This window comes from Passer domesticus, chromosome 8 (genome assembly GCF_036417665.1).
Source record: "Passer domesticus isolate bPasDom1 chromosome 8, bPasDom1.hap1, whole genome shotgun sequence".
NCBI classification, from domain to species: Eukaryota; Metazoa; Chordata; class Aves; order Passeriformes; family Passeridae; genus Passer; species Passer domesticus.
This window is the reverse complement of record NC_087481.1, coordinates 39,239,374-39,266,712: the sequence shown is the minus strand read 5'-3', so window position 1 is coordinate 39,266,712 and position 27,339 is coordinate 39,239,374. Positions and strand designations below refer to the sequence as shown.

The 27,339-nt window shown below is 50.5% G+C and overlaps 1 protein-coding gene and 3 long non-coding RNA genes across 10 annotated transcripts in view; 2 read left to right on the top strand and 2 right to left on the bottom strand.

Moving 5' to 3' along the window:
- The window catches only part of LOC135306518 (uncharacterized), a 28,698-nt gene extending 3,774 nt beyond the window's left edge, over positions 1 to 24,924 (bottom strand). Inside the window, exon 1 of the long non-coding RNA XR_010367323.1 lies at positions 23,171 to 24,924. This is a non-coding gene — a long non-coding RNA (uncharacterized LOC135306518). The remainder of the gene's footprint in view (positions 1 to 23,170) is intronic.
- PITX3 (paired like homeodomain 3) lies at positions 9 to 22,060 on the top strand. Of its 6 annotated transcripts, none has more exons than XM_064430639.1 (4): positions 9 to 249; positions 14,476 to 14,616; positions 19,291 to 19,496; positions 20,514 to 22,060. In XM_064430639.1, the coding sequence occupies exons 2-4, from the start codon at positions 14,508 to 14,510 to the stop codon at positions 21,075 to 21,077; spliced, it is 879 nt and encodes a 292-aa protein (XP_064286709.1). In that variant the 5' UTR covers positions 9 to 249; positions 14,476 to 14,507; the 3' UTR covers positions 21,078 to 22,060. The 6 variants fall into 6 exon arrangements, with proteins under 6 accessions (XP_064286709.1, XP_064286714.1, XP_064286711.1 ...); XM_064430644.1 differs by lacking the exon at positions 19,291 to 19,496 and adding an exon at positions 2,849 to 2,972; XM_064430641.1 differs by lacking the exons at positions 9 to 249; positions 19,291 to 19,496 and adding exons at positions 1,835 to 1,888; positions 2,849 to 2,972.
- Positions 2,038 to 5,563, bottom strand: LOC135306521 (uncharacterized). Of its 2 annotated transcripts, XR_010367327.1 has the most exons (4): positions 4,670 to 5,563; positions 4,032 to 4,168; positions 2,514 to 2,661; positions 2,038 to 2,416 (listed from the first exon to the last, which is right to left on the bottom strand). It is a non-coding gene; the product is annotated as an uncharacterized LOC135306521 (long non-coding RNA). The 2 variants fall into 2 exon arrangements; XR_010367326.1 differs by lacking the exon at positions 2,038 to 2,416 and having other exon boundaries at positions 2,480 to 2,661.
- A 1,120-nt stretch (positions 24,925 to 26,044) lies between the features above and the next one.
- Positions 26,045 to 27,153, top strand: LOC135306505 (uncharacterized). Its single transcript, XR_010367307.1, has 2 exons — positions 26,045 to 26,804; positions 26,950 to 27,153. It is a non-coding gene; the product is annotated as an uncharacterized LOC135306505 (long non-coding RNA).
- The last annotated feature ends 186 nt before the right edge of the window (positions 27,154 to 27,339 follow it).

The following is a 27,339-nucleotide window of genomic DNA, read 5'->3' as shown; positions in this document are numbered from 1 at the left end:
AGCTGGCGGGGGGCGCCGGCCGCCCGCCATAAAGTGAATGGCCAGGGTGAATGGGCGGCAGTCGGCCGGCGCCCTCCGCCTCCGCCCTCCCCGTGAGCCGCGGGCCGGCAGCGACGCGCAGAGTGGCTGGGGAGCCGGGGGAATTTACTTTCTGACAGCGGCAGAGCAGCCCGGGGCGTGGGGCGGCGGTCAGCTTCGCTCCTCTCGCAGGATTAAGTCCGCTCAGCCGAACCCGCATCTGGAGCCACTGTAAGTGCCTTTCCGTCCCCGATCTTCCGGACGACCTTCTCCCCTCCTTTCACTCTGAGCCCCTTCATACTAGCCCGGCCGGCCGTAACCTTTTCGATGCTGGCACAGGGCAAGAGCATCCCCGGCGGGGTGGCTGGCTGTGCTGGGCTCGGCAGCACGGGGCCAGCCCCGTTCAGCGCGACATCGGCTTTCCGTCGCCTCCCGTGGGTTGAGGGGCGGCAGCCAGGTGAGAGCGGGCGGATAGAGCCCTGCGCTGCCATCCAGAAGGGGTCCCGGGGCTGTGCGCGGCCGAGCTGCCCCCGATCGCTGCCGGGAGCGCTGTCCGCCTGGCAGCGGGGCGCGGCGCTTCCACTGCCCTGCCCTTGTAGGCCGGCGACCCCTGCTCGCCGCCGTCGGGGTGCCGCAGCCCGACCGTCCCCTCGGGGCCGACGCGGGCCCCTTTCCCACAAGCGCTGCTGTAGTCTCTCGCCGTTGCTAAACTTAGTCATTTTCCACTCGGACGAGCGGGCAGGGGGCTGTTTAAATTAGCCGGGATTCGCTGTAAATAACGGCGTTGCGGGCTGCGACTCAGCTGTCTGCGGGGTCCGGGGCCGAGGCGGGGAGATGTCGCCGGGGAAAAGGAAGGCAGCCCGACGGCTTTTGGACAGTTGGATAAATTATATTTATGTAAGGGCTGGCTTCTGTTTACAGCAGAGCCGACCTCCCTGCAGCGCCGGGGAGAAGCGAGCCGGCCCCGGCGGACGGAGCGAATCTGCCCCGGGACGCCGCTGGCTGCGGCGGATGGGATTCCAGGCACCCGACCGGGAATAATAGACCAGGTCGGGCTGCGGTGAGGGAGCGCCGACCCCGCGGCAACTCTGCCGGGAGCATCGAGCGTCCCTGCCGGAGCGCGGCTGGCCGGCGCTGGGACGCTGCGGGCAGAACCGGCTGTCGGGCCCCCGGGCGCTTGCACGGGCCCTCCCGCCTCCCCGGCGCCGGGGGTACGGTGCAGAGCGGCGTCCCTCCGTCCCGCTGAGTGCCCGGGAAGGCCGGCCAACTGTAGCGGGCTCCCGGCGGAGCCCGGTACTGTCCGCTGCCCCGTCTATTCTCCGCTCAACGAGTGCGGCTCCGGGGGAAGAGCCAGCCCGCCAGTGCGGCACCCCCTTGTCCTTTCCCCCGACCTCCTCCTCGGAGCGGGAGTAAGGAACGGGTGCGTCCCGACTGGCCGCGGCTCCGGCGGGGGAGGGCGACCGAGGCGGGGGCCGATGCCGGCGCTTCGCCGCAGCTGCTGGAGCGGGCTCAGGGAGGGGGGCGGCGGGCCCGGTGCCGCCGAGCAGGGCACACCTGTCGGCCGTTCACCCGGCGCCCCCGCGGCTGGACAGCTGAGGGGACGAGCGGGGAGGGGACTGGATTCCACCGCTCGGCAGAGCCGGGGCCCTGCAGAGGCGCTGACGGGGGCTGCCGCAGCCCCCACCCCCTCCCCTCCCCGCCCCGCTGGGGTTAGGCAGATCGGGGTAGCAGTCCCTTGGCCGGAGCTCCCGGGGCTCCGCACCCCTTCCCCGCCCGGCCCGCCGGGTTACCAGGTGCAGAGCTCGGCTCCGCACGGGAGCCGCAGAGGAACGCGCTGCTTCAGGACGCCGGTGCCCCGCAGAGCCTGGAGGTGAGCCCCCGGCTGCCGCACCCCTCTGACGCCTCGAGCTGGCAGTGCAAAAATCAAAACTTATCCCTCATCTCCTTCCCGTTCTTTCACCTGGGAGGGAAACAGACTTCCGACTGATGGGTGCACGACCCGTCCACTTTCTAAGCAAAGAGAGGAATTTGGCGTCCCCCAGACAAACTTGTGGGTCTTCCACACATAGCCCGTGGCCTGGAAGACAGGATGCTAGGGATGAAATGGCTCTCTCCCATCTGCAATTTCGGGAGATGCTAGAAGCAACTGCTCAGGAAGGTGTCTTTCGGAGTCTCACCTATGTTCCTGTCCCATCTTCCAAAGACAGGGACGGGACCATGTTTTCAGTGACAGGATCAGTGTCTCCCTGGCTCCCAGCACCACATCCATGCCCCTCAACCTGCTGATGAGCTGAAGTGAATGGGTGTTTGTGCTCGCCGTGAGGGACAAAAGCCTGCCTTCTGTCTCTGGAGGGAATGTCCAATCATGGTAGCTGCTTTCAGTTTTCACAAATGTCTGCTGAAGAAGAGCAGAGTTTGATTTTAATTTCTTAAATTATTATTTTTCATTAGCAAATTGTCACACTATGCCCGGTATTCCTCATAAGGAACCTCACAGAGAGATGTCTTTCCGTGCCAGCCTGGAGAGGGGTCTGGGCAAGGGCGGTGGTTTTCTTACTGTTATTGTATTTCCTGGATTTGCCTGACCTGCAGCCCAGATTCTGCTCATGTAAGCCCACCTATATTCCTGTCCAAGGCACTTGTCTAAAAACCAATATTAATATTTGTCAGAGAAACTGTTTCAAGACTCAATTAATATCTATTACATTTCTATAAGGGCTCAATTCGGGCAATTATTAGATCGGCAAATTGTGACTAAATTGCAAAAGTATTGGTTCATGTTCCCTCTGGACAGCTGGCAAAAAAAATCCTTGTATCTTCTCTCTGTCAGATGCTACCCAAAACCTTGAGATTGAGAGGTGAGGCTGACTTTGGAGACTGCCAAAAAGAAAAAGCCAGAAACCTGATCTAGGAGACCGCTCCAAAAGGAAGATGAGATGAGCAGGGGACATGAGGTCTGTCTCGTGACCTGGCACATGTGCCCTGGCCTTGGGGACAGGGGAGGTACCTGGGTCTGGGAACAAAGTCCCAGATGGGGAGAACTGCTGGTTTCAAGCTGTGCTCTCTGCATCTGGAAGGCAACGGGACGAGACTGTGGTGCCATGGAGGGAGCAGGGTCAGAAACAGGAGGCTGTGGCGTCTCTGAGCAGGCTCAGCTATTTATCTGTCTGTTTAAAAATGGGAGATTGCTATTTACTTAGGGCCTGATGGCAGAGGGGGCAAAGCTCCCCCTCTTGCTGTGGGCCACTGGGGCTGGTGGGTATTAGGCTGTGCCAAGGCTGGGCATTTGCTGTTGGCTGGAGAACAGTCTCTACCAGCTGGTATTAAAGTTCGTGCTGAGGTTGTTGGAAAAACCCTCTATTGTCAACACCCGGCTGAAATAGGCTGGGGTTTCGGACGGCTGGAGGAGGAATATTTCTGAGGCCAGTCCGCCACACTTCCCTTCCTCTTCTTTGTGTGCTGCTCCCCCTCACCAGCACCCCTGCCCTCCTCCCGCCTCACCTCTGAATATTAATGCCTCTGGCAGATTGGATAATAATGTGACTGGGAATTGAATGAAGCTGGTTATTAGCTCTGGGCTTCCTTGGGGCATTTAAGGGAGTCCACAGGCTGATCCTGGAAGCTTGGCAGCACAAGGGACTGGGGCCAGACTCAGTAAAGGGGGGGGTCACTTCTGTGGGAAAGGATTTGCTTGAATCCTCATCTCCCTCTGACCGCAGAGGAGGACAGGTATGGCAGCCTGGCCAGAGCAATTCCTGTGGGATGGTCAGCAATAGATCTGTCGGGTTTCGGGGGAAAAAAAAAAAAAAAAAATTAGAAGTTTTTTTTCCAGGAAAGACCTAGGAGATCTAGCTGGGCAGGAGCTAAGAAACATTTCTGTTACTAGGCTTTAAAAAGAGGTGGGGAGTAGCAAGGGAGGTCCCTCTCTTCTCTTCTCTTCCCGTCAGTGTCAGAGTATTACCAAGCAGATTCAGGAAGAGAGCCAATCCTCTACCCCTAAACAGGAAATTTACCACTGATTTGCAGGGTGTAGGTTCATCTTTGGAACACTCATTTCTGAAGAGTTGAACCTCATGATCTCTTTCCTCAGGAGACTCCTAGCTTTTCTACACGTAGATCTCTGGATGCTTTAGAATGAAGGGAAATATCCCTGTTGAGCAGAGGAGAAACTGAGCTCTGGCAGAATTTCCTGATCTGAGTCAGAAATACAGCCTCTGTCCCTTGACCCTCAATCTGATGCTCTTTGCTATCTCCTAAACCACAGCTCCACCAGAAAATAAACATTTACACCCTTTTGAATAGTGCAAAAGAGGAGGGAAACCAGAGCTGGATTTGCAGAAACTGATATTAATTTTGTCCCTCTGATTTTTCAACTGTTCAAAATGTTCTGAGATGCATTGGTGGGACTGCAGCTACCGGGGATCTTAGCAGATCCTCAGCTTGGGGGAGCTGGGTCCTGCGTGCTCTAAATTAACCCCTAAAAATCACCATCAGAGCTACTGTGATTGAGACACCAGTTTGTAAACCCCTATCAAACGAGTTCACAATCCCAAATCTGAGAGCCTAAGAAATACTTCTGTTGGGAGGATATAGCACATATGCCACTCTGAATCATATAGCACTGATCCTATAGGCTATTCTTTTCAAGTACCTACATTAAATTGCTACATGGGGAGCTTCAGTGGTGTGGTACAGGCTGGAATGCTCAGCACCTGCCAAGCTCTGCAAAAACTGAAAAAGTGCAAAGATGGAATGAAACAAATGAGGTTCGCAGTTACTTCCACCTCTCTCCCTCTTTCCATTCTTACTTCCTCTCAACCTTATTTAAAACAGAAGCAGCCTTCCCACCACCCATTGCCTTTTCTCTCCTTTGCAATGCTGCCATTTTTATGAGTCTAATTTTCTTTTTAAAAAGCTGATTATAAATGACCATTGTGAAACATGAGGATTTAACGGTAAATCAAGTTGACCTGTCTGCATGTGGACATTTTTATTTACTCCTTTTTTTGAAAAGCAAATAAACATAGAATCCCTCCCACATAAAGCAGCTCCCCACTTAGATTTGAACACAGTTTAAAAGAAATCTCTTTTGTTTTAGCCATTTTTATTTCCTGTTTGTTTCTGAGCTTAGACTTGACAATGAAAACCACATGAAATTCCCTGTTTGTTCCATCAGTTTTATTTTTGGTGCCACAATATCCCAACTTCCAGTTCTGTGAGTTGGGTTTGGGGGTTTTTTTTTGTTTGCATTTATTTCAAGGCTGTTTTTTAAAAAGTAAATGCATGGAGGTTTTCTTCCAAAATAAAATAAGTAAGACTTTTTAGAGGTCTGGATGTACTAGGATAATTTTTTAAAAAATTAGACTGTTAAGGTAAATTAATCGAGCTATAAAGATCAGCCTCCATATGAATCCACACCTAAGCAGAGAAAAATACCAAAGCGATGTAAAATATGGACTTTCTTTGCCCATTTAAAAGGGTTTCGCAGCTTACTTTGTGTTGGGTGGGTTTTAATAACCGTTCCCCAGGGCCTGAGCTCAGATATGCCGAGTCGCAGACCAGGGTGGGAGGCTGGAAAGCCGTTCCCTGGCCCTGGGGCTGCAGCAGAGGCTGCTCTCAGGGTGCAGCCCCGTCCCCGGAGCAGGCTCGGCCGTGGACGGGACGTGGTGTGACCCAGGCGGCAGCGTTGTGAGATGGCTCACATCCTTCTGCCCCATCCCTTTTCTCTCCGAGCCGCTTTGATGGGATCGCCCGAGGGCCAGACTGGCTGAGTAATTAGGGCTCTGCAGCTTCCTCTCCTACCCACCCAAACTGCCTACCTCCCAGGGCTCCGCATGGGATGCGGCCTCGAGCAGATGGAAAAACTGAGGATTTGGCGGGGGAAAGGGGGGGTGGAAGGAGGAGTAGGGGTGGAGGGAAAAAAAAAAAAGAAGCATACTTTGTATACAGTCCTTAGGCAGCACACTCCCACATTTCGGGATTCCCAAAGTGAAACCTCTTGGTTTTGCTTTTGCAGCGACTGTTGTGCCATGGATTTAGGGACATGAGACATTTTGCCACGGCCTCGAGTGGGGCGTCTGGGCGAGAGGCTCCGGGAGAAGGGCTGCCAGCCCTCTCTGTTTACCCCCCGCCCTTCCTCCTCCTCGGCCCCGACAGGCGCAGCGCTCGCGGCCGCTGCAGGACAGGAAAGCGGGCGATCCGCGGGCCCGATCCTGCCGGCACAGCCCCGTGCGAGGCACTGCGGGATCGGCCCCGGCGCTGTTTGCTAATTGCCTCCCTCGGCCCCTTCAAACAGTGTCTGGGTAAACAGGCTGACCTTCAGGGCATGGTGCAAGGTCCATAAAGATGGAGTGCGGAGAGGGAGCAAGCTCCAGCATCCCTCCCGGAGCCACCCTCCTCCTGCCCCAGCCCTACCAGCTGCAGTATCGCAAGGAAGAGGGGAGGGATACTGTAAACTGAGATCATCCACTTGTTTTATTCACAGCAGGCTTCATTCTGCAAGGATCTTCTTGCCAGAGAGCTTTAAACAAAATTTAAATACAAATTACTTGGGGGTGAAAAAAAGAAAAATCATCAGGAAACTTTACAGCCAAGCACAGCAGACATTGACTCCCTCCAGCACTGCCGGTTTGCACTGAGACAACACATCCCTTGAAGCAAGCCAGCAGTTTTTGGGCTCTTGTTTCCTTAACCAGCAGAGCTTCTCATTGGCCATGGTGGTTAGTGGGGCCATCACAGAATTTCTGGCAGTTACCCCTTTTCCCTTTGCAGCTCTGCAACCCGCTGAGCTTTGGCAGGTCATTTTAAAACAACGATCTAGTACCACCCCTCCTCCCAAAAATGTTTCTTTCTAGCTGCTGGTTTTGCTGAGTTCTGTCATAGAACAAATGTTTATGATAAAGTTGAAGTTCTCCAGAAAGAATTTCCAGAAGTGGTGATGGATGGCAGACATCACTGGCAGCCCTACAGCGCACAGAGGTCAGACAGCCATAGTGGTGTGACATGCTGGTGGCAGGGCATCCATCCCAACCTTCAACCCCCTGCTTGATGACAAACTTTCTTGAGCATGTTTACTAATTATGAGAATCATTTACATCTTCGATAACATCTGATTTATCCACTGCCCTTCATCTGCATACAAATCTAACAGCAGCTGGAGCCACAGAGCTATCTGGACCTCCCTAAAATGAGCCAACTTTACAGCCACAGAGATACAGAAATGACCCAGCCCTGCTTCTGCAAGCACAGCCCCCATAGGAATCAGGCCAGTTTCCTTTGACTGCCAGAATAATTAGTCAAATTTATACAATTGCCCAACTAAATACAGCCACACATACCAATCTGCTGATGGCAGGCCCTGGTAGCCTTTGCTGCTGCATGAGCAGCGTGTGTTCGGCTGAGCTGCAGACAGGCTGCCTGCACCTCTCATTCCTGCCTGGGATCCTGGCTTGCAACTCTCTTGTCTTGCTCCTGGCTCGGCAGGAGCAGATCCCAATCCCTTGTACACTGTGGCTGTGCAGCTATTTCTCTCATGCAAATGCAGGCAGATCCCTCAGCAGTGGCATGAGTTGCTTTGCAGCCAGCTTGACGGCGCTGCAGGAGTGGGCAAGGGCAGGTGGGGATGAACAGAGTCAGTATGTTCCAGCCAGGCCAGTGCTGGCACTCCACGTTAGCAGATCCTTTATTTCAGTTGTAAGATTTTCCCAGGCAGAATTTCTTACTGAAATCAGCCTTTTTCCTCCCTTCCCCAAAACAAAGGGATTAATTTCCCTGCAGGATTTTTCTTCTCCTATAACTGCAGACTGTCCTCTCACTCATAGCACTCCTGCATGGTGGATCCACACCATGTGCCAGCAACTTTTTGCAATTGAAAGTTGTTTGGGCAAAACAGAGTTTTTGCTGATTTATTTTGTTCCAGATGCCTAACAAACAAAATAAGCCATAACAAAGTGTAGCCTTATTAATATAACTGCACAGTCTGTCAGAATGAAAATCCCAGTCCTGGCTGATAGATCCAAGGTTCCAAACACCCCTCTGAGGCATAGCATCCAAGAGACACTGGAAACACGGCTGGACACAGTGAGACCTGAAGCACAATGCTTACAAGAAAGCAAGAACTATGAATGTTTAGTTTAGAGAAAAAAAACCCCCAACTTTGCAGAAAGTCTGGCAGGGATTTTGTTTTGTGCTAAGATTAGCAATTTGTTTCCAAATTTTTTGTGCCATTTCAGAAACCATCCAGGTATGCTAAGGGTAGCACGGAGGTCCAAAGATACTATTGTGAAGAACTTGCTTTAAGCCAAGCCCAAGCACATTACCCTGCAGAAGCCAGTGCTTCAGCTTGGCAGGGTCTGCACCAGTCTGGGGGATTGCAGGCACACCTGTTGTGGGGAATGATGCACTGTGTGTGGGGCATGGTGACATCAGGGCGCTTCCACAGCACAGGGGCACAGTGCAGCCCATCAAATAAGCGAACAGGACACATTCCATTGTGGGCTTTTTTTGCTGTGGACATGGGTATGGAGCTGTCAATCCTTGGGACATTTCCATTGTGATAATCCTCCGGAATACAGGCAGTTTATTAACCCTCTGCCACCCAGAGCAGAGGTTTCAGCCATCATCCTCCTCTGCAGCTGGAGGTTCATGTCAATGTGAGGGAAGCAAGTGGCCTGCTCTCATCTTGCAGGCTGCCTCCAGCCCCCAGGAAATGCATTAGGCAATGTCCAGCATGGTTGGGCATTTTCCTAGCACCTCTTTTCTGAGGATCTGAAAGCACTTAAAAGAATTTTGGTTATTACCTCCACCAGCTCAGATATGCTCATTTATGTGATTTCTGAGATGAAGGATACAATCCCAGACAAGTCAGTGGCAGCACCTTACCTCCTCACCCTCTTCCCACCTCACATTATTGAGAACTTCTCCTTAGAGCCATGCACAAAAAGAGAAATAACCTGGATCCCCTTGTCAGAGAGCTGCCAGCTCTCAGGTCCTTGTTGCCAGCTGTGGCCAGGAAGCCTGGCAGCAACAGCCTGGGCTACTGCAGTTCCATGGCACCATGCACAGCTCTCAGTGCTCTGTGGCCCAATCCATGTGTGGGGCAGTGCCAGACAACTTGCTCTGACAACAAAGTCACTAAGTGCCTCAGGGAGCTTTGGCAATTCCTACTGATGAGAGGAATAAAACCCCTAAACCATGTTCTTCAAAGCAGCACACACCACTAGAAAGCCACCCTCAGGAGCTCAGGGGTTAGTGCCCAGCTGTAGGGACTAAATAGAGAAATAAAGTTTATTATAACCTGTGACTCAGCCCTTGCTGGAGGTCAATGATCCACTTCTGAGTGTGCACCCGAAACCACTGCTCAGGCAGCCTGAGGCTGTGCACAGCCTGATGTTTTTGGAGGCAGGCAGCTTGCTCTCCTGTCCCGTAATGGCCCTGCGCTCCGGGTCACCGGTTGGCTGCTGCTGTTTATCTTCCAGTGATTAATGGTTGCTCTTGGTTCCTGCTGCAATTCCATTAAGATTGGAGATTTAAAGCTACACTGAGATGTTTAGCAGTGGGTGACCTTGGTCTCCCCATAGTTATATTTCGATAGTCTCAAGCAAACAAATATTAACTCATTTTGCACCCCATCCTTCTTGCTTTCTAGCAGTGGGGAAAGAGCCCCTCACAGGCAGCATTTGTGTTGGTCAGCAAAGAGAATCTGACTCTTGGTTGCTGCACGATTCATGTGCTGTGCTCATGTGGCACTTGTAATTCCAGCCCACAGGCACTCTGATGGCACCATCGCCTGAACAAACACATGTATCCAAAGAACAAAATGCTCTTCCTCAAGAGGAGAGGCACACTCTCAATCACTTCCTCTTTGACAAGGAGCAGAGGGAGAAGCAGGGCCTGTTCCACCTTGCCTCAGCCCCTCAAAGGCACCAAAATACAGAGGCAGATCGTCTTCCTGAAAATGTACATTTAAATAGAAGTCCAAATGTTTGTCTCTCCTAAAAGTAAGCCGGCACCCAGGGAAAATGACCATGGGAGGAGTGAAGCAATCAGCAGTAGTTTGACTTCTGCGATTGATGGAGCAGGAAGAGACAGCTCTGACCCTAAGAATCTAGTGTAACATCATATCTTCACCTCAGGGGATGCAAGAATGAAAGGATACTTCTCCCCAAATGATTGCAGAACACCTTTCAGCCTGAGGGGTAACCCTGAACTCTTTGTGTAGATCAGCAATTCCAAGCAGAAGATTCAGGTACTCTGGCCCTGGCTGGAGGCAGGAAACTCACAGATCCACAGGGCGGTGCTGATCTGCTTGAGAGAGGCCAGCTTAGGGCTTCCCTCCTATCCTTGGGTCATCAGTGGTCATTGTGCTGCTATCTTGGAACCTGAAGCATCAGGTCCTTGCTGAAGCACACCTGCGTGCCCATGGGAAGTCAAATAACATCAAAACAATGCAAGAAACAGCTTTTTACTTCCAGATCAACCTGCCAAAAGCAGGTCCAGCAGGAAGCCTGCAGGCAGTGCAGAGTTGAGCAGCTCACACTAGTCAGTCAGTCAGCTCTAGGGAGCTCTCAATGGACAAGACCCACATGACAAAAGCCACCCCTATAATTAGCCTTACTTTGCTTGAAGTCAGCCTCTCTGTTTCCTTCCCACCTCTTCAAAGAAAAAAACACCCAAGCGAAATCCTCTTTGCTCCCAGGTGATGGAGCAATGCGTTACAGAGAACCAGGAGACAGATCACAGGGACCCTTGTTTCTGTTTTCAGGTGAATGAGGTTGCACTCCTCACGAAGGAGTGCCCTCCTTCTACTGCCTAAATGTCCCTGGCTTGAGCAGTTGGGAGCTGACACAGAAATAGAAATGGGGTGCATTTGAAAAGAGAAAAGGCCTAGAGCCAGGATTGCTCTTCCCCTGCCCTTCACCATGCCCATGGAGAAGGGATGGCAATTCCCTGTCTGGCTGGAGGGTCTTGTACAGGTGGCCACAGCATGTTCACATGGGCACCAAGGAGAGGACGCACATGGGCAGTGACTGGAAGAAGAGTTGTGTTTGTTACAGGTTTGGGAACCTTTAACTCAGGGGCAATAACACATTGATGGAAGGAGTTACTGCTACTGGAGCAGACTGGGAGCCACGGCTAGTTTTACAAAACTGAAGCCTCTGAGAAGCCTGGCTGCTAGTTGCTAGTATAGGAACTGTCCCTAAAGAAACTGTTCTTTTATGTTAAAAGAAAGTGAGATGAAGATGATAAATTTGATTTTATATAAAAATACTTTTGAGTTGCCAATTTCACTGATTCCTTGAGACTGGGCAAACAACTTAGTAGAAATGCCATGAAGGTTTAGCACTGACATTTTTAATGTCTCTGCCTACAGCAAGATCTAGCCAATGTGGACAAAAGCACTTTTTTTTTTTTTTTTTAATCCAAAAGGGCTGTATTATCTAGAAGAATACCTTACAGCCTTTTGTGTCAGTAGCATGGGGTTGCCTTTGGGTAAATACATTGGTACAGAGCTCACGTGCTGTCACCACTGCAGACTTTTCCTGCTTTTATACTCATGCTGAGTAGATCCCTCTCTCCCCTTGCTTTTGCTTCTCCATGACCTGCTCAGAGCAAACTGAGTAGGCATTCCTTGATGCCACCACATATGGCACATGCAGTAGGTTATGCAATTACATATATACATACATCATCTTCTCTCTGAAATCCTCCTGCTTTTAAATTCTGTTCACAAAGCAAACTGGTGCTCAGCCACAAGTCCCAGTTTAAGCTTGAATACTAGCCACCCTTCATAACCAGTTTTAATCTAAGTGCCCACTGTATCTCTGAGGCAGGCTAAACATGCTATGTTGTGTCCAGCAGCTTGGATGAACTTTGCAACCATTGCATTGGTGCAGCCCAGGATGAGGCATAAATTTTTAATACCAGGACTAAGTTCTCCTGAGCCTTGTACTTTGTGTTGTCATTTAAGCCTATGGAACCTTGCCTATGTAAGATACTCCCCCCTGGTTTTCCTGTCTTCACTCTAGTTTGTAGAGATGAAAGCAATGCAAGATGTGGAAAAAAGAGCAAATAGGACCCTGTACAGGAGGACACTGTCCTTGAGTTACAGCAAGGCAAGGATCTGAATTCCTCCTTAAATCGTCCAGTACAGTGTCAAGCTCTAGAAGAGAGGAAATTGTGCTTGACAGATGCAATCATATGCAAATGGCTGTAGAAGAGGGGAAATTATCATCTACAAACATTGGGCAGAAATTCCATCTGCTGCAGACTCAAGAAGGGCTCTTAATAAATTCTGAGACAGCAAAGTGACACACATCTTAATCAAGACTTAATCCGTGGAATTAATTCACTCCGCGTTTCTGCATAATTCTGAGAGTAATGCTAAAAGCCATGGCAATATCAGCAGCAGATGGACTCCCCTACTCCATGCAAAGGTATTAAAGAAAACACAGCCCCTGTCACATCACTTCATGTATGTACACACTGCAGAATGCAACAGGGCTGTGCCCGGCTGCTGGCAGGAGCTTAACACAGCCAGCAGACATCAAAGGTCAGCCTTGCCATGAAGTGGAAATGGAAACCAGCCTCATGGCAAAGCCAGAGTCCTTCCACTTCTCTCCCACAGGAGAGAAGCCCAGAGCAAGGCAAAGGTCTGGGAAACCAGAACCAGGTCCTGGTTTGTTATGTGCTGCTTCCAGAGAGCACTGACTGAGGTTGGTGTTGAGACTGTCCCACCAGTACCTGGGGGAGGCGGTGGACCTCTCAGGCAGTGAAGGGAGGTCAAGCTGAGTGAAGAGAAACTGCAGGGGTTTTGTGAGAGAGATCTGCTGCAGGAGCCAGCCAGATAACCATTAGAAATGGCTCCTTTCTCTCTCATCACAGCCTGGAAAGCACACTGCAGGTATGGGGATCAGCCCTGGGCCCTGGCAGCAGCCTTGTGCAAATTGACTAAAGGAGGCTTTAGACAGCTCTGAAAATACATTCTTAGTCACTGTCATCCACATCCAAATGAGGTGCAACAGCTATGTGATTAATCTCTTGTTTACATGTCTAAAAACTAACACAGCCCAGACTGTCTTCAGCACGTTCCCTCCCTGACACACATGGATTTGAGGGGCTGGGCAATCCTTCACCACCCAGGAACCAGCCTTCACAACTGATCTCCACCTAAAGTTTGAAAATTTCAAACCCCTGGTCCAAACTTCCCTAAGCCCAGGGGTCCCAGATCCTGGCACAATGTATCAGCTGTTCTGTCTTAGAGTAAAAGGATCCCTAGCTGGGGAAGTATCAGCTGGGAGTGGCTAAAGTTTCAGAAGCTGCTTTGGTCCCCTCAAATTGATCCAGCCTTCATAAACTGTGCACTGGTGGCAGTGAAACATCCCGTGTTTTGCTGAGTTATGACCCAAAATTCAGATTAGGGGCTAACACAAGGCCAGCTCACCTTTCCAAGGGGATGTAGCCAGGCTTGGAACACTTACTGCCTCATGCCTGCCTCTTCATAAGCATCCAGTGTGGTCCAGAACTAAGTGGCTGAGTTCCTTTAGGAAATACAGGTGGAGGGTGCAGGGTCCAAAAGGAAGCGAATGATGAAAAGAATTGGTCTTGGGAAAGAAAGGTGTGGAAAGAGGTGGCAGAAGAGTCACAGTGGTTCCTGCAGTCATGGGGAGCAGCACTGACAGCTTCCCAGCTGGGATGCTTTCAGCCAGGGAAGATGGCTCACCAGCACAGGTCAGCCTCTTGAGGGGACATGGGGAGCCTCCAGTCAGGATGATTTCGGGCTGGAAGCAAGCTCCTGCTACAGCCAGGACCACTTATTCCCAGGCACCTAAGTGTGTGAAATGTGATTTCCATGTTAATTCAGGTTCCAGAAGTCCTTATGTACCCCAAAGGAGTTCACTTGCACTGCCTGGGTCTCTGCTTGTAGCAGTGGCTATGCAGGCAGATGTGCCTTCCTATCAGTACCAGGCACAGGAATGCTTTTCTGGTGGGATGTGTGCATAGAGTGCTCTCCGAACAGCTTTACTTAGGCTTGGCCAGCTTGAGGAGAAACAAGGGAGAAAGAGGAGGGAGGCTGGGCAGGGAGGGTGGGAGAGGTGGGATGACTGGGGAAGGTGCTAACAGCCCTTGGCTGGCCCAGAACCACTTCCTCAGATCTCCATTACACAGCATGCTCCCGGCGTTGCTATTTCAGTCTGAATGTCACCTATAAATTGGAGGCTCTTTCTCTGAAGGCTGCAAATAGAAGTGTCACTAGATGATCTTTGATGGATAGGGAAGCTCAGCTGAAAGCCCAGTATGTCCACTTTCCAGCCAAGAAACTCAAAGGTGTCCAAGGATCACACAGGGATCCTTTAGTTTTCCTAGACCTTTCCTCAAAGCAAGTCCCTGCTGGAGGTGGTGAGGAGAGGTCACACACACATTGATCTCTCTGATCACCCTGTGACTACTGTTTTTCAGATTCCTCCTTCTCCACCACCCATCCCTGCCCCATGGATTTCAACCTGCTGGCAGATGCAGAGGCTCGCAGCCCAGACTTGTCTCTCTCGGACTCTGGAACTCCTCAACATGAGCACAGCTGCAAAGGGCAGGACCACAGCGGTGAGTGCAAGGCTCAGGATACAAGAAAAACCCTGACCCATCCTTGTGCGTGGATCTGGGTGGCCAGTGGCTTGCAGTGCTCCCAGAGGGACAGTTTCTCTTTGTACTAGGAGCCAGAAAAATGCCATAGCAGCATGGCTGTGCCAACAAGCAGGGGAAAGGCTTAAGGGTCCATATTGCAATGACAGCTGTTGGGAGGGTGAGAACATCATCCCAGTGGTGGGGTCATCTGGCCCTGGCTGCAGGAAGCCGCTGCTCACAAGGGTACAGCCCATGGCAGGCGAGAGCCAGGCAAGTCAGGTCACAGCCCAATCAAGATTTTATTGTATTTGTCTAAACAGGATCCCCAGAGCAGAAGAGCTCTCCCCACCACATAGGAAGTGTCCAAGGCACAGAAGGCTACACCTAATTTTAAACCGCTTTTTTTTTTAACCTCTGTTTAAATTGTTTGGGTTTAAATTTTCCAAGGTAATGGTAAACCTTAGGCTGAACTTTCCAGGTTCAACCATTAAGATGAAAGGGAAGCACTGTCTTGCTCCTGCTTTAACTGAAAATGTCTCCTCACCTGTGCCTTGCTGCTCCCCCACAGAGGTGCCTCTGACCATTCCCAAAGGCTGAACCAACCCGAAGCCTGCTGAATTCTTTATCAGGCTCTGAATAAGGATCACCACCATTCACACCTGTTCAGAAATCAGCTACCAAATGCTATGGTTTCCTCTGGATTTTACATCTGTCTGGTTACCACTCCATCCCTTGTTATTCTGGATGTGTCAGGATGCAAAGCTGCTTCTGCCAGTGCCAGCATGAGGGAGTGAGGGCTGGGGACAGCCTGCTGCTCTCCGTGTAAAGCCTCCAGGCTCACCCGCATGCAAAAGCTAATAAGGATAATGATGCAGATTAAAATTCCCCAGAGAAAGTATCATGAAGGGAGTTACGCTGGGATAACGAGAGTCAGAGAATCCGCCCGACAAATTCCCCACTGCACACGTACCTTAGTTGGGCACATCCCCAAGCTCAGTGGCTCCTCGTCAGCTGCTTTGGATGCATGGCAGTGTCTCCATTCAAGTGGCCTTCCCTATCGAGCCCAACCTGGCATGCTGTAGAAGTGCCAATTTAGGCACTGACTTTTCTTTCCATTAGGCATGGGCAGCTAATTCCAGCTATGGCCACAGTCGTTTCACTGAGTGGGCGAATGTGTACAAGATATATTCCACGACCTATTTTGGGGTGACAATAAGCGTCAGATGCCTGGCTACATCACTCCCCACTGTCTTAAGCAGTCTAGAAATAAAATGGTTCTGGGAGGTGACTTGCCAGCATTACCTGTGTGCAAGTGCTGGCAGCTTGTGCCTTTGCAGCAGAGGCTGATGGCAGCCATGCATCAGCAGTGTCAGGCAGAATAGAGCTGGCTACCAAGGGCTGCCTGGAACAGGGGCAGGGCTGCACTTCTGGCACTTACTGACTCCCCTCAAGAGAGCAGCCTCCCTACTTCTCCTTGGCCCTGCTTCATTCATCCACACAAGTATGAGATCCTGAGGAAGTGAACACAAACCTTGCCTTTCTAGGCTCAGCACTCAGGGATATCAAGCATCCTCCAATTGTATGGCATGGTTAGTGACACCCCCTTCTGTCAGGTTTCATCAGGCAGCACAGGTCAGGAGAGACAAGGATGAGGAGTGAGGGAGGTAAAGAACTGCCCCACATCTCTCCACATTATGCTCCTCAAGCATAGATTCAAGGCACCCATATCCTTTCTCTGGGCTCATTGCTTTCCCTGTATTGCCAAGATTTGGGTCCCCACTGCAATCAGTCAAAACTCTGCACCTTTTACAGAGGACACCTATTCCCTGCTTATAGAAGAAGTAGAAAAGAGATGACACAGAAAGAAACACAGCTAGCAGGTATGGAAACAAAGAGAACACCAAGATGAACTGCAGAGATTTTTCAAGGCTCAAAGTTGGGATTCCTACTTCCCCTTAGACTTAAGATTTATGGAAAGTAGGTATACCAGAGGGTGTTGAGAAGACAGATACCAAACAAGATACACTGTGATCTCTTTCACCCAGATGTAGCCCATAAATCAGTGGTACCTTCATTCCATTTTCTTTCCCTCTTGGTATAGTTTCTTCCTGAGTGAAGAAGGGCAGTCCTGGGCAGGAGTTCCTGATAAGGGCATAGCCTCCTACTTCACAGCAAGCCCTTTGGAAATGAATATTTGTCAGGGACTTTGGTGAGAACACATCCCCTGTATGCATCAGGCTCCTAATTAACCCAGGCTCAGCAGATGAACAAACAAACCAAATGTTGTCCGTTCATCTGTACTGAGCCATTCCTAATAACTAGCTCAGATGGGTGGCATCGCTCCCCGTTCAATCTCTTTTGGAGATGAATAGTGCAGGAATCTCCTGCATCCAATACTGGTTTAGAGCACTGAGCTAGAGAAATCAGATTAATCTTCTTGGCAAGAACCACTATAAATATCCACATTAAGAGCATGCTTCCAAGAGTTCTGCTGAATATGAGATCCACAAAGATGCTCATGAAAATGAGAAGAGTACCACAAGACCACAACCAAGCTCCTTCATTCCACTTTTCAATTCCTATGGCTTTGTTTCAAGAGTGTGCTGGGAAATTTCTTGTACAGTTACACCCCGGATGGAAACACAAACTGGTCCTGATGCTGAGAACAGGACATAGCACCTTCCTGCTCAGAAGACCCAACTTATGACCTGCTGCTGTGAGCAATGGCCATCTCACTGTCCTTGCATTCACACTCCTGCTGATGGATAGTGTCAGACATGCTACAGAAGCAGGGGTGGCTGGTGGGGAGAAAGCCACTAACCACACCCAGGGTTTCCTCCCTGAAGCACCTCTCCTGCAAATGCTCTCTGCAACTCCAGCATTGCTCCCTTTGAAGAAAGGCAAGTACAAGGAGAGCTTTCCAGGAACAGCAGGAAAATATTTCTGAATTAACAGGCTGTCATAGGAAAAGGGTAGCAGCAGCCTATTTCTGAGACAGGAGCATCTTCCAGGCCTGGAGCTCGCTAAAGCACCTACTGTTGGCACAGCACTGCCCTGCAGCAGTCTCTGTTGGGCTCAGATTTTTTTAGGCCTCTCTCATGCCCTATAAATCTAAATGGAAAAGACAGAGGCTATTATTCCAGAGCACATCCATTTGACTTGTGGAATTCCTTTTTTCATTGACTCAACTGTAGTCCAGGCTGCTGTCTTCTTGCCTCCCTACTCATTAAGGGGCTGTACCAGACACCTTCATGCTGAGATTTTTCTGGACTTTGAAGCCTTTTGAACTAGCTTCTACTCAGAGAACCGCAACCAAACAAAAATTTCAATTTTAGCAGTGATGCCATGATTTTTTTAAAGGTTCTTCTTCCAAGTGGAACAGTTTGGGAGCTATTTGCAAAAATTTCTATTTAGTTTAGCTGACTATTTCCCATTGTAAAAGAACACCTCCTCTCCCTGCTGAAGATCTGATTTTCATTTGGAAATGGCTAGCTTCTAGATCAGAGGAAGGAGTTGAACACCAGAAATTATTTATTTTCATTGGAATAATTTTCCTCTACAGTGACTTGTCTTGATTCCCAGCAGAATTGAACACAAGCTATAGCTTTCTTCCATCATAAAAGAAAGTACCACATTTGAGCAGTTGGGCACTCTATGGAGGACAGCTAAAGGGAGGATATTTGTATTTGCATTCTGCCCCTATTTGTATTTTGCCTGCTTGTATTTGCACAGCCCCCAGAAAGGGCTGTGGCACAGGGAAGCAGCTGGCTGCCCACCTCCACTCACAGCAGCCAAAAGCTCAGCATGCAGACATAGACTTCATGTCCAGAAGGAGACTGAACTGTACATTTCAGTGAGATATCAGTGTGAAGAGTCTCTTCTCTTCACATATGGAGAATATGTGGAGAGTTTTGAGACTTTAATGGGCAGTGAAACAAAAGGACAAAAGACACTGCCTCCAGGAGAGGGATCTGTGGATCAGGAAGGAGGCAGGGGCAGAAAGACAGGGAGATGCTGGAGTACTTTATGGTAGGGTCTAAGAGAGGCCTTTCCCAACTTTTTAAAAATCAAAACATATAAACATATGCAGCTAAGTAAGAATGTAAAGGAGCAAGAAGGGGAATGAAAATTTGTGCTCCTCAGATTTAACTAATTGAAGAGCCTCAGCTTGCTATCAATTTTGCAATTTGCCTTTTCCCATCCCTTGTTCATGAGGGACACGACTGGATCATTTGTTGTGTCTTAAGTGTAATTTCTGTTCAGTTTTTCTAAAGGACACCTTAGGCAGAGAGTTTTAAGCAGAGTAAGAACCTTCTGATCTGGATAAGTTCTGCCACTCTCTCCCATGTGAACTGTTAATGAAACCCAAATATTGGAAGTTTGGAAAATCTAAATCTGGTCACTTGGAGCTAACGTCTGTTACGGCAGTTAAACAAAGGCAAGCTGTGCTGCATGAAGGGGGCACTGGTTTTGGTGCTGGGTGGATTCCTGCTTGCAAGGACAAGGGAGGGAGATGGGACCACTCCTGATGACTGCAGTGGAAGGGGCCCTCACTGAGCATGCACTGGTTGCCCCAACGACAGGCTCCCCAAGTGCATCCAAGCCCTCAAGTTAACTCAGGGCATCTCTCCCATCTTTCTGTTTCTTGCACAGACACTGAGAAGTCCCAGCAGAACCAGACAGACGACTCCAACCCTGAAGACGGCTCGCTCAAAAAGAAGCAGCGGAGGCAGAGGACGCACTTCACCAGCCAGCAGCTCCAAGAGCTGGAAGCCACTTTCCAGAGAAACCGTTATCCAGACATGAGCACCAGGGAGGAGATTGCAGTCTGGACCAACTTGACAGAGGCACGAGTCCGGGTAGGACTGCAGCCCTTCCATCTTCCTGGGCCTGAGCTCGTGGGGAAGAAGCCTGCTGTGATACATGACCAAGCTGTCCCCAAAGCAAGGAAGGAATTAGGAGCACTAGAAAATTTTCCTGTTTCTTGGAAACACCTCACTAGGGTCTGCCCTTGAGATTTGACACATACTGCCACACACATACCCCTTGCTGGTGATGCCTTCCCCATCCAGGGCCACCTTGCAATTATACAGGTGGATCCAAAGCCAAGGCTCTTCCCCACAGAGACCCACCAGCTGGCTGCCTTGACCCAGCAGATCCTTTCCTTGCAGTACCATCACCCCCCAGCCTTACCCTGGCTGGAGGGCACTCTTTTGGGTTCCCAAACCAATGTGCAGTCACAGGCATGGTGTGGCAGGGCTCCAGCTGGAGTGAGAGCTTCTCTCTGCTACTAGAAATATGAGTTAGCAGCATCATGAATAGCCTTCCAGCAGCTTCCATGCTCTAGGAAATTATATTGTTTGAACCCCTCTCACACTAGCAGATTTTCCTGTTAGAAGAGAGACCTGTAACACCCCACTCCAAGCCAGTCCTGAGGTAAAGTCAAAAGAAGAGAAGTTATTTCCTTTATTCAGCAGTTTTCAAGCCACATCCCCCAAATACTTTGCTCCCAAGTCACACAACCCCAATCCCTCCTCCTGACTGTGGTCTCTTGGAAATACAGCAAGTATTTTCCTCTCTTTTTTCTGTATAAAGGGCGTCTGTTTGTTGAGTGAGGTGAGTTATTCTGTGTGTTGTGAAATGGCAGTGGTTTGGGTTTCTGTTGGTTGACTGAGGACCACCTGGTGATTCCTGCTGGGAGATGACCCTGAAGCCCAGACATCTTGCTGCAGCTCTTTCCTGATGCTCAGCTTCAGTCTCCCTGGGATCATCACCAGCCCTTCAACAGTTCATCTTCCTGGGCAAAGAAACCAGGCCCTGGCCCCTTTCAAGTCTGCCAGAGCAATTCCCATGCCCTCCCTCTGTCTCTCTTGCAGGTCTGGTTCAAAAACCGCAGAGCTAAGTGGAGGAAACGAGAGAGGAACCAACAGGCCGAATTGTGCAAGAACAGCTTTGGAGCCCAGTTCAATGGACTGATGCAGCCTTACGATGACATGTATTCCAGCTATTCCTACAACAACTGGGCCACCAAGGGGCTCGCCAGCAGTCCCCTCTCGGCCAAGAGCTTTCCATTCTTCAACTCCATGAACGTCAGTCCCCTCTCCTCCCAGCCCATGTTCTCCCCACCCAGCTCCATCACCTCAATGACCATGCCTTCATCCATGGTCCCTACTGCTGTGACCGGGGTACCGGCCCCAAGCCTCAACAACCTGGGAAACATCAATAATCTGAACAGCCCGAGCCTCAACTCTGCTGTCTCATCCAGTGCCTGTCCTTACGCCTCAACAGCCAGCCCCTACATGTACAGGGACACGTGCAACTCCAGCCTGGCCAGCCTGCGGCTGAAGGCCAAGCAGCACGCCAACTTCACCTACCCAGCGGTGCAGACAGCAGCTTCCAACCTGAGCCCTTGCCAGTACGCCGTGGACAGGCCCGTATGAAGGCTGCCCTCGCCAACCAGGGACTTGACCTTAGCCTGACAAAAGGAGACCTTTAGCCCTACAACAGCGTACGTCCTGCAGAGAGTGAGAGTGAACATGACAGCATAAGAGGGAGACAGGGAGAGAAAGAGAGAAAAGAATGAGCAGGCAGACGAACCTTTATGAAGATTTGTCTATTGTATGGTGAATTTTGACTGTCTTTCCCCTTCAAAACCCCTTCCCTTCTTGCCCACCAAACCTTCTCCTCCATGGTAAAATAAACCAAAAGGGTCTACTGGAAGTCCCATGGGGAATAGGAGCCCCAACATGCAGGGTGCCTGACCCATGGGAAGCACAACCAAGTATGTTTCAATCTGCCCCTCCAAGCCCCACAGGGGTGAGCCCCCCAAATTCCTGCGACAGCACAGGCAGCCTCACACCACCCCTGCAGGAAATAGCCAGAGACAGGACAGCTTGAGGGGGGTTACCAGTTGGTGCTTGGCTAAACCATATTCTCTGCACATGTGCAAGATTTCAATAAAAGATATCTTGCCCATTTATTTATCATACAGCCAGTAAGGAAGCCTTGTCTCAATCAATTATCATCTCTTTATAATGCATATATATACATGGCCCTTCAGACTTGAAACCTTCAGGAGCTGGGGGTTGTAAGAATCTAAAATATGTGTGTATATATATATCTATATCTATCTTATATATATATACACAAATACATATAGAGACATTAAAATATGCTTTCTTGTTTTGGATGTGAAATAATCTACAAAGCAGACCTTAAAAACAAAAACCCTGTAAAGGAAGCACATCCACTAAGGCAGTGTCCTGGCTGCCATGCTTTACTGCTTCAGTCATTTTGGTCAGACACACTGCTGCCAGCATACATCCCAAACATTCCCATCTGCAACAATCAGCTCCTCCTTGCACATCTCCTTCCCTTCCCCAAATCCCATTTCCAAAACAGATAATAAAAGTTGGCACAAACCCTTTAAGCTTCTGCTTGTGTGGTTATTGAAAGCACAAACCTGCATCTAAAGATTCTGAAATCAAGTGCCAGCAGCCCAGGTAAAAGTGAGCATCCTTAGAAGCACCAGCATGAAGCACTCCGAGCTGGAAGGGGCTGAAGTTTGGAAGAGTAGTTCATGTTCCTTACTTACGTGTCAAATACCTGTCTTCTCAGAACAACAAAAGCCCACACACACACAGTAGGAAGAGGAAAGGAAGCCCCCTCCATGTTCCCTGTCTGCACGCACCCAGTGCAGCAGGAAGGTTGGGCCTCTTCTGGCTCTTGCTTCCCCACTGTGCTGGATGGGGCCAGAGCCTTTGGGCTCCCACAGCTCAGGGCAGGGGCTCTGGCTCTGAACAGTGGTCCTCAGGGCAGGTGGCAGGTGCAGCAGCCTGTCCTGCTCAGCCTCTGTTGGGAAAGCTGCAGAACAGAGATGGCCCTCTTAAGCTATACAGGCACCTGGAAAAGCTGCTGCTTCAGCCAGTGCAGAGGGAGGCAGCAGATCCCTCTGAGGGCCCAAGGAAGCTCCACATACAGCAGGGGACCAGGGCATCTCTATCCAATGCAATCACCTTTCCCTTCATCAAGCACAAGCTCCAAGGGAAAACACAACTCCAATACTTTACTTTCCTCTTTAGATAGAAAAAAGCAGCCCTAAAATATCTTTACAACAAACTGTCATACCAGGAAGAACAGGACAGGCAAATCTGACATAACCCATGCTATGCAATGTTGTCAGCATGCAGAGAGAAAGCAAATTCTTTGCTAAGAATGGATCCTCACTAGGACACTGTAAGAGGTCTCTCACAAACCAAGCACATAAACTGCTCAGTTTCTGCCAAAGCCTCTTCCACAGTTCAGTTGTTTCTGAAGGTATTTGTGAGCAAATGCTGAAAGCAGTCACAAGTGTCAGCTCTACCCTCACTGTAACAGATTATTCTTTGCTCTGAGCTAATCCAAAATCTGGGAGCCAAGATATCCTGCACTGAAACACCTGCCAGTGGAAAGGGTTCAAAGATCAAGTGTAAACATATAAACCATAAACACAGTACATCCCAGACCATAGGTTTCATTTTAACCTGGATCCTACCTTGCTGCTGGGCACAAATGCTGTTGATGTAGATTCATACACACCTCATCTTGGTGCTGCTGTTCTTAACTCCCCTCTCCAACACGACTCTTCCATCTATGGGAAGAAAGAAGGGCTGGGCTTCTCTGTAATACCCTGTCCTCCACTGAGCCCAGCTCATAGCAGAGTCCATCTTTTCTCCCTGGTAACCCAAGACAGGTGGTGCCACAATCCTCTCCTATTGCCTTGATGAAGAGCTGATCTCTTTACACACTCGGTCTTTCCCCTCCTCCTTTTCCACATACACTGCACCTCCACCCTGTGCTTGCTGGTTCTCTGTGCTGCTCTGATGATTGTGGAGGTCCTCTACTTGTTCCACAGAGAAGATGATGTTTGGCTGGGGGACACAGCACAAGACTTGGCTGCTGACTGTTACAAGATTCAGTGGATTAAAGATATGTCCAACTATGCCAAACAGAAGGCCAGCTCTAGCACATGGTTCTCATTATCTTCTCTGGGAGCCAGTGGGGAAAAGTCAAATCCTAGTTTGGGTCCTGATTTTTCGGCTGAGGTTTTTGATGCAGTCATTGAAATTAACATTACTCCAGACCACAGCAGGACAGACTCAGTAGCACACAAGGTAACTGGTACATGTGGCCAGTGGCTCTGCAGCCTGGCTAGTTGCCTCGAGTTTTTCTTTCCCATGCTGTATGGAGAAGATGGTGGGGTCTGTTTCTGCAGTCAGAGGTATTGCACCATGTAGGATCCAAACCAGATGGCAAACCACACACCAGCTCTGAGCTGAGAGCACTTTGTACAATGGTACCTAACAGCTGACACAACCATGGGGGAAACCATAAAAGCTTTGCTGGCCAACAGCAAGTAACTAACTGAGCAAGTTGGCGGCAGAGCACTCTGGGAGATGTCTCCTGTCTGACAAATGCCACCTGCCTTCCTGGTTCAGCTAAGCCAGTTCAGCTTCTCACATTCAGCTTCTTCCCCACGGGGCCAGGACTCAGACATGATGCTCTCTGGTCCAGCACAAACACAGCAGGTGCTCTACAGTCTTTGCCCAGGATTTCTCTCTCACAAGCCCCCAGAACCTCCCCAGGTGTTTCTTGTTGATACTGCCACCCCAAGCACAAGATTTTTAGCAGGATTCCATTTATTCTGGAGACCTGCTAGGCAAATAACTTTGTTGTTGGATACTTCCCAATCTGCAGATTTAGCAAGTGCACATTCTCCTCCAACACCCAGATCATTAAAGGAAGTGCTGAGCAAAACCAGACCCACAACAGATGTCCCTGAATTTCACTCAACAGACCCTTTCCTTCTCAACAGTGAACTGTGGATAACTGTCTGCGTATAATTACCTAGTGGGTTTTGTACCTACCCAAATCCCATCTAGATCATCCTTAAAAGCCACTTGACTGGCAGCCAAAGCTCTCCATCACCATTCCCTTACCCTATGAGAGAGGAAAATTGAATTATTTTGACCAGATTCTGTTCTTGATGTGTCCACATAGCTCCTGCTCATCTCCACTGTTTATACACAGTGAAATTATTTTTTTATTTGTTTGTTTGGGTTTTTTTGTTTTTGTTTTGGTTTGTTTGTTTGGGGGTTTTGGTTTGGCTTGGTTTTGTGGTTTTTTGTTGTTGTTGTGGGGTTTTGTTTGGTTGGTTTTTTGTGGGTTTCAGTGTTTTTTGGTGTTTTTTTTTTGGTGGGTTTTCTGTGGGTTTTTTTTTTTTTTTTTTTTTTTTTTTTTTTTTTTTTTTTTTTTGTGGGAGGATTTAACTGTGAGCAGTTCCTGGCTTTTGGCCCCAGTCCCCATTTTGAAGAGGGGGAAATTCTGTGGGAATTCTCATAGATTACAGTGACTAATTCTGGGATAGCTTTGTGCTAGGTTCACCACACCGAGAGGGTCTGAAAAACTCCCGTTTGTCTAAATACTGTCTTCCTTTCACTCTTCTCTCTCTAGGCCAGACTTTAGCCCCCATCACCCGCACGGCCTGTGCTCCGCACTGCCCCGCAGCTGTGTCTGAAGGCTCACGCAGAGCACCCCGACGCTGGGTGCCCTCAGCACCGCCCTCGGCTCTTCCCTCAGCGCAGAGCAGCGCAACGCCGTCCCCGCTCCGTGTCCCGCACGCACAGCGCAGGACGCTCCCGCTCCTCTTGCTCGCTGCGTGCTGCCAATAGAGCCCCGAAGCTCGGGGTGGGCGCGACCTCCGGGCCGCTGCTGTACGTGCGAAAGCTGGGCTCAGACAGGTCTACAGCCGTGAGGGCGGCTCTAACATCGGTCCCAGTCCCGTTCAAGGCCCGCTGCCGTCGCGGTGCGGGCCCGGCCCGACACGACCCGGCCCGGCAGGACCCGGCCCTCAGAGCGGGCAGCGCCCTCAGCGCGGGCGGCGCCGCCGCCTAGCGGCGGGCTGCAGGGCGTGCCGCGCTCCGGCCGAGACACCGAGAGAGCCCCGGGGAGAGCTCCCCACGGCCGTGACACCGAGAGAGCCCCGGGGAGAGCTCCCCACCGCCGTGACACCGAGAGAGCCCCGGGGAGAGCTCCCCACGGCCGTGACACCGAGAGAGCCCCGGGGAGAGCTCCGCACAGCCGTGACACCGAGAGAGCCCCGGGGAGAGCTCCCCACGGCCGTGACACCGAGAGAGCCCCGGGGAGAGCTCCCCACCGCCGTGACACCGAGAGAGCCCCGGGGAGAGCTCCCCACGGCCGTGACACCGAGAGAGCCCCGGGGAGAGCTCCCCACGGCCGTGACACCGAGAGAGCCCCGGGGAGAGCTCCCCACCGCCGTGACACCGAGAGAGGCCCGGGGTAAAACCGCCCCCCTCGCTCCCGCCCGCTCCCCAGCCCGGCTTCACCGGCTCTCGCAACCTGGAGCTCCATCTACTCCCGGCTCAGGGGGACCTCATCGCTCTCTACAACTGCCTGAAGGGAAGACTGGGGACTGGTCTCTTTTGCTCTGCCTACAGAAAGGACAAGAGGAAATGTCCTAGAGCTGAGACAGGGGAGACTCAGATTAGATATCAGACGGGTTTTCACTGTTAACGTGGTCAGGCGTTGGAACAGGTTGCCCAGGAATGTGGTTCCCAGAGGTGTTTAAGAGGCATCAGAATCTGGTGCTGCTGTGATGTGATTTAGTGGTTGAGGGGTCACAGTGGTAGTGCTGGGTGGATGTTTGGACTTGATCTCAGAGGTCTCTTCCAGCCCTGATGATTCTGTGTTTCTGTGTGTTGGCACAGATGCTGGACACAGCTGAGGGAGCATGCCTGGGGCACCTGTAGAAGTTAGGAGAGCTGGCAGCTGCTTCACCAGGACCACAGCTGTGCCCCAAGCAGCACTATGCAGGAGAGAGACCACCCCATTACTCCCATATGTTCACCATGCCCTCTCTAAAGAGACCTTAATGTGGAAACCAGTTTATTCCTATTCCCCAACCCTTCAGCTGACTGCTCCTGCCTTTCCCACAGCTGGGGAAGGTGCTGTTATGCCACTTTCCAACATGTTGCAAAGTCCAGAGCAGGAGCCCTTGGCAACAGCCTTGTCCAGCCTTCCCTGACATTTCCCACCATTGGAAGTGCAGCCCACTGCCATGTGGCAACTTTCCAGTCCACTGCTTCGAAAGGCCAAAACTCATTCACCAGGTAGGAGCCAACACCCACCCAGAGGCTCAGACCCTCAAACTCAGGCTCTGAGGCACATCTTGGCTTCATGAAGCACAGTGACATGCTCATTTCAGATGGTAAAACAACAGTCTGATTTTTTTAATCATCTCTCTCTCACTTCTAGCTCCCTGGTGGTGAGCAAAGGCGGTCAGGCAGCATGACCAGCTGATGACTGCAGAAGGGGGAAGCACAGAGGGACAGCCTGCTGGACACATCACTAACCCTCAGGAAGACACAGTATCAAGGTAGAGAAGGCAGCATTCCTCTCACAGTTCTGTACAGAGATCAGGTATGAAAAAGGCATCAAAGAAATCAATCAATCCATACATGACAGTATTTATTAGTTGTTTAACACATCACCCAGTGGCAGATGACAGGGTTGACTCTGGGACCCTTCTGTCCCCAGCCCATGAGATTGGCCATGGACTGGAACCATTGGCAATGCCTGACACACTGCAGGACAGAGCTGGACCCTGCTCATCTTTTAGGGTTTGAGGCAGTAGCTAGTCAAATT

Bases quoted from the DNA above. Each gene is read 5' to 3' on its own strand.
- PITX3 (XM_064430639.1), top strand. From the start codon at position 14,508: ATGGATTTCAACCTGCTGGCAGATGCAGAGGCTCGCAGCCCAGACTTG. The intron at 14,617-19,290 runs GTGAGTGCAAGG...TTTCTTGCACAG, and splicing joins CAAAGGGCAGGACCACAGCG to ACACTGAGAAGTCCCAGCAG. The intron at 19,497-20,513 runs GTAGGACTGCAG...TCTCTCTTGCAG, and splicing joins TGACAGAGGCACGAGTCCGG to GTCTGGTTCAAAAACCGCAG.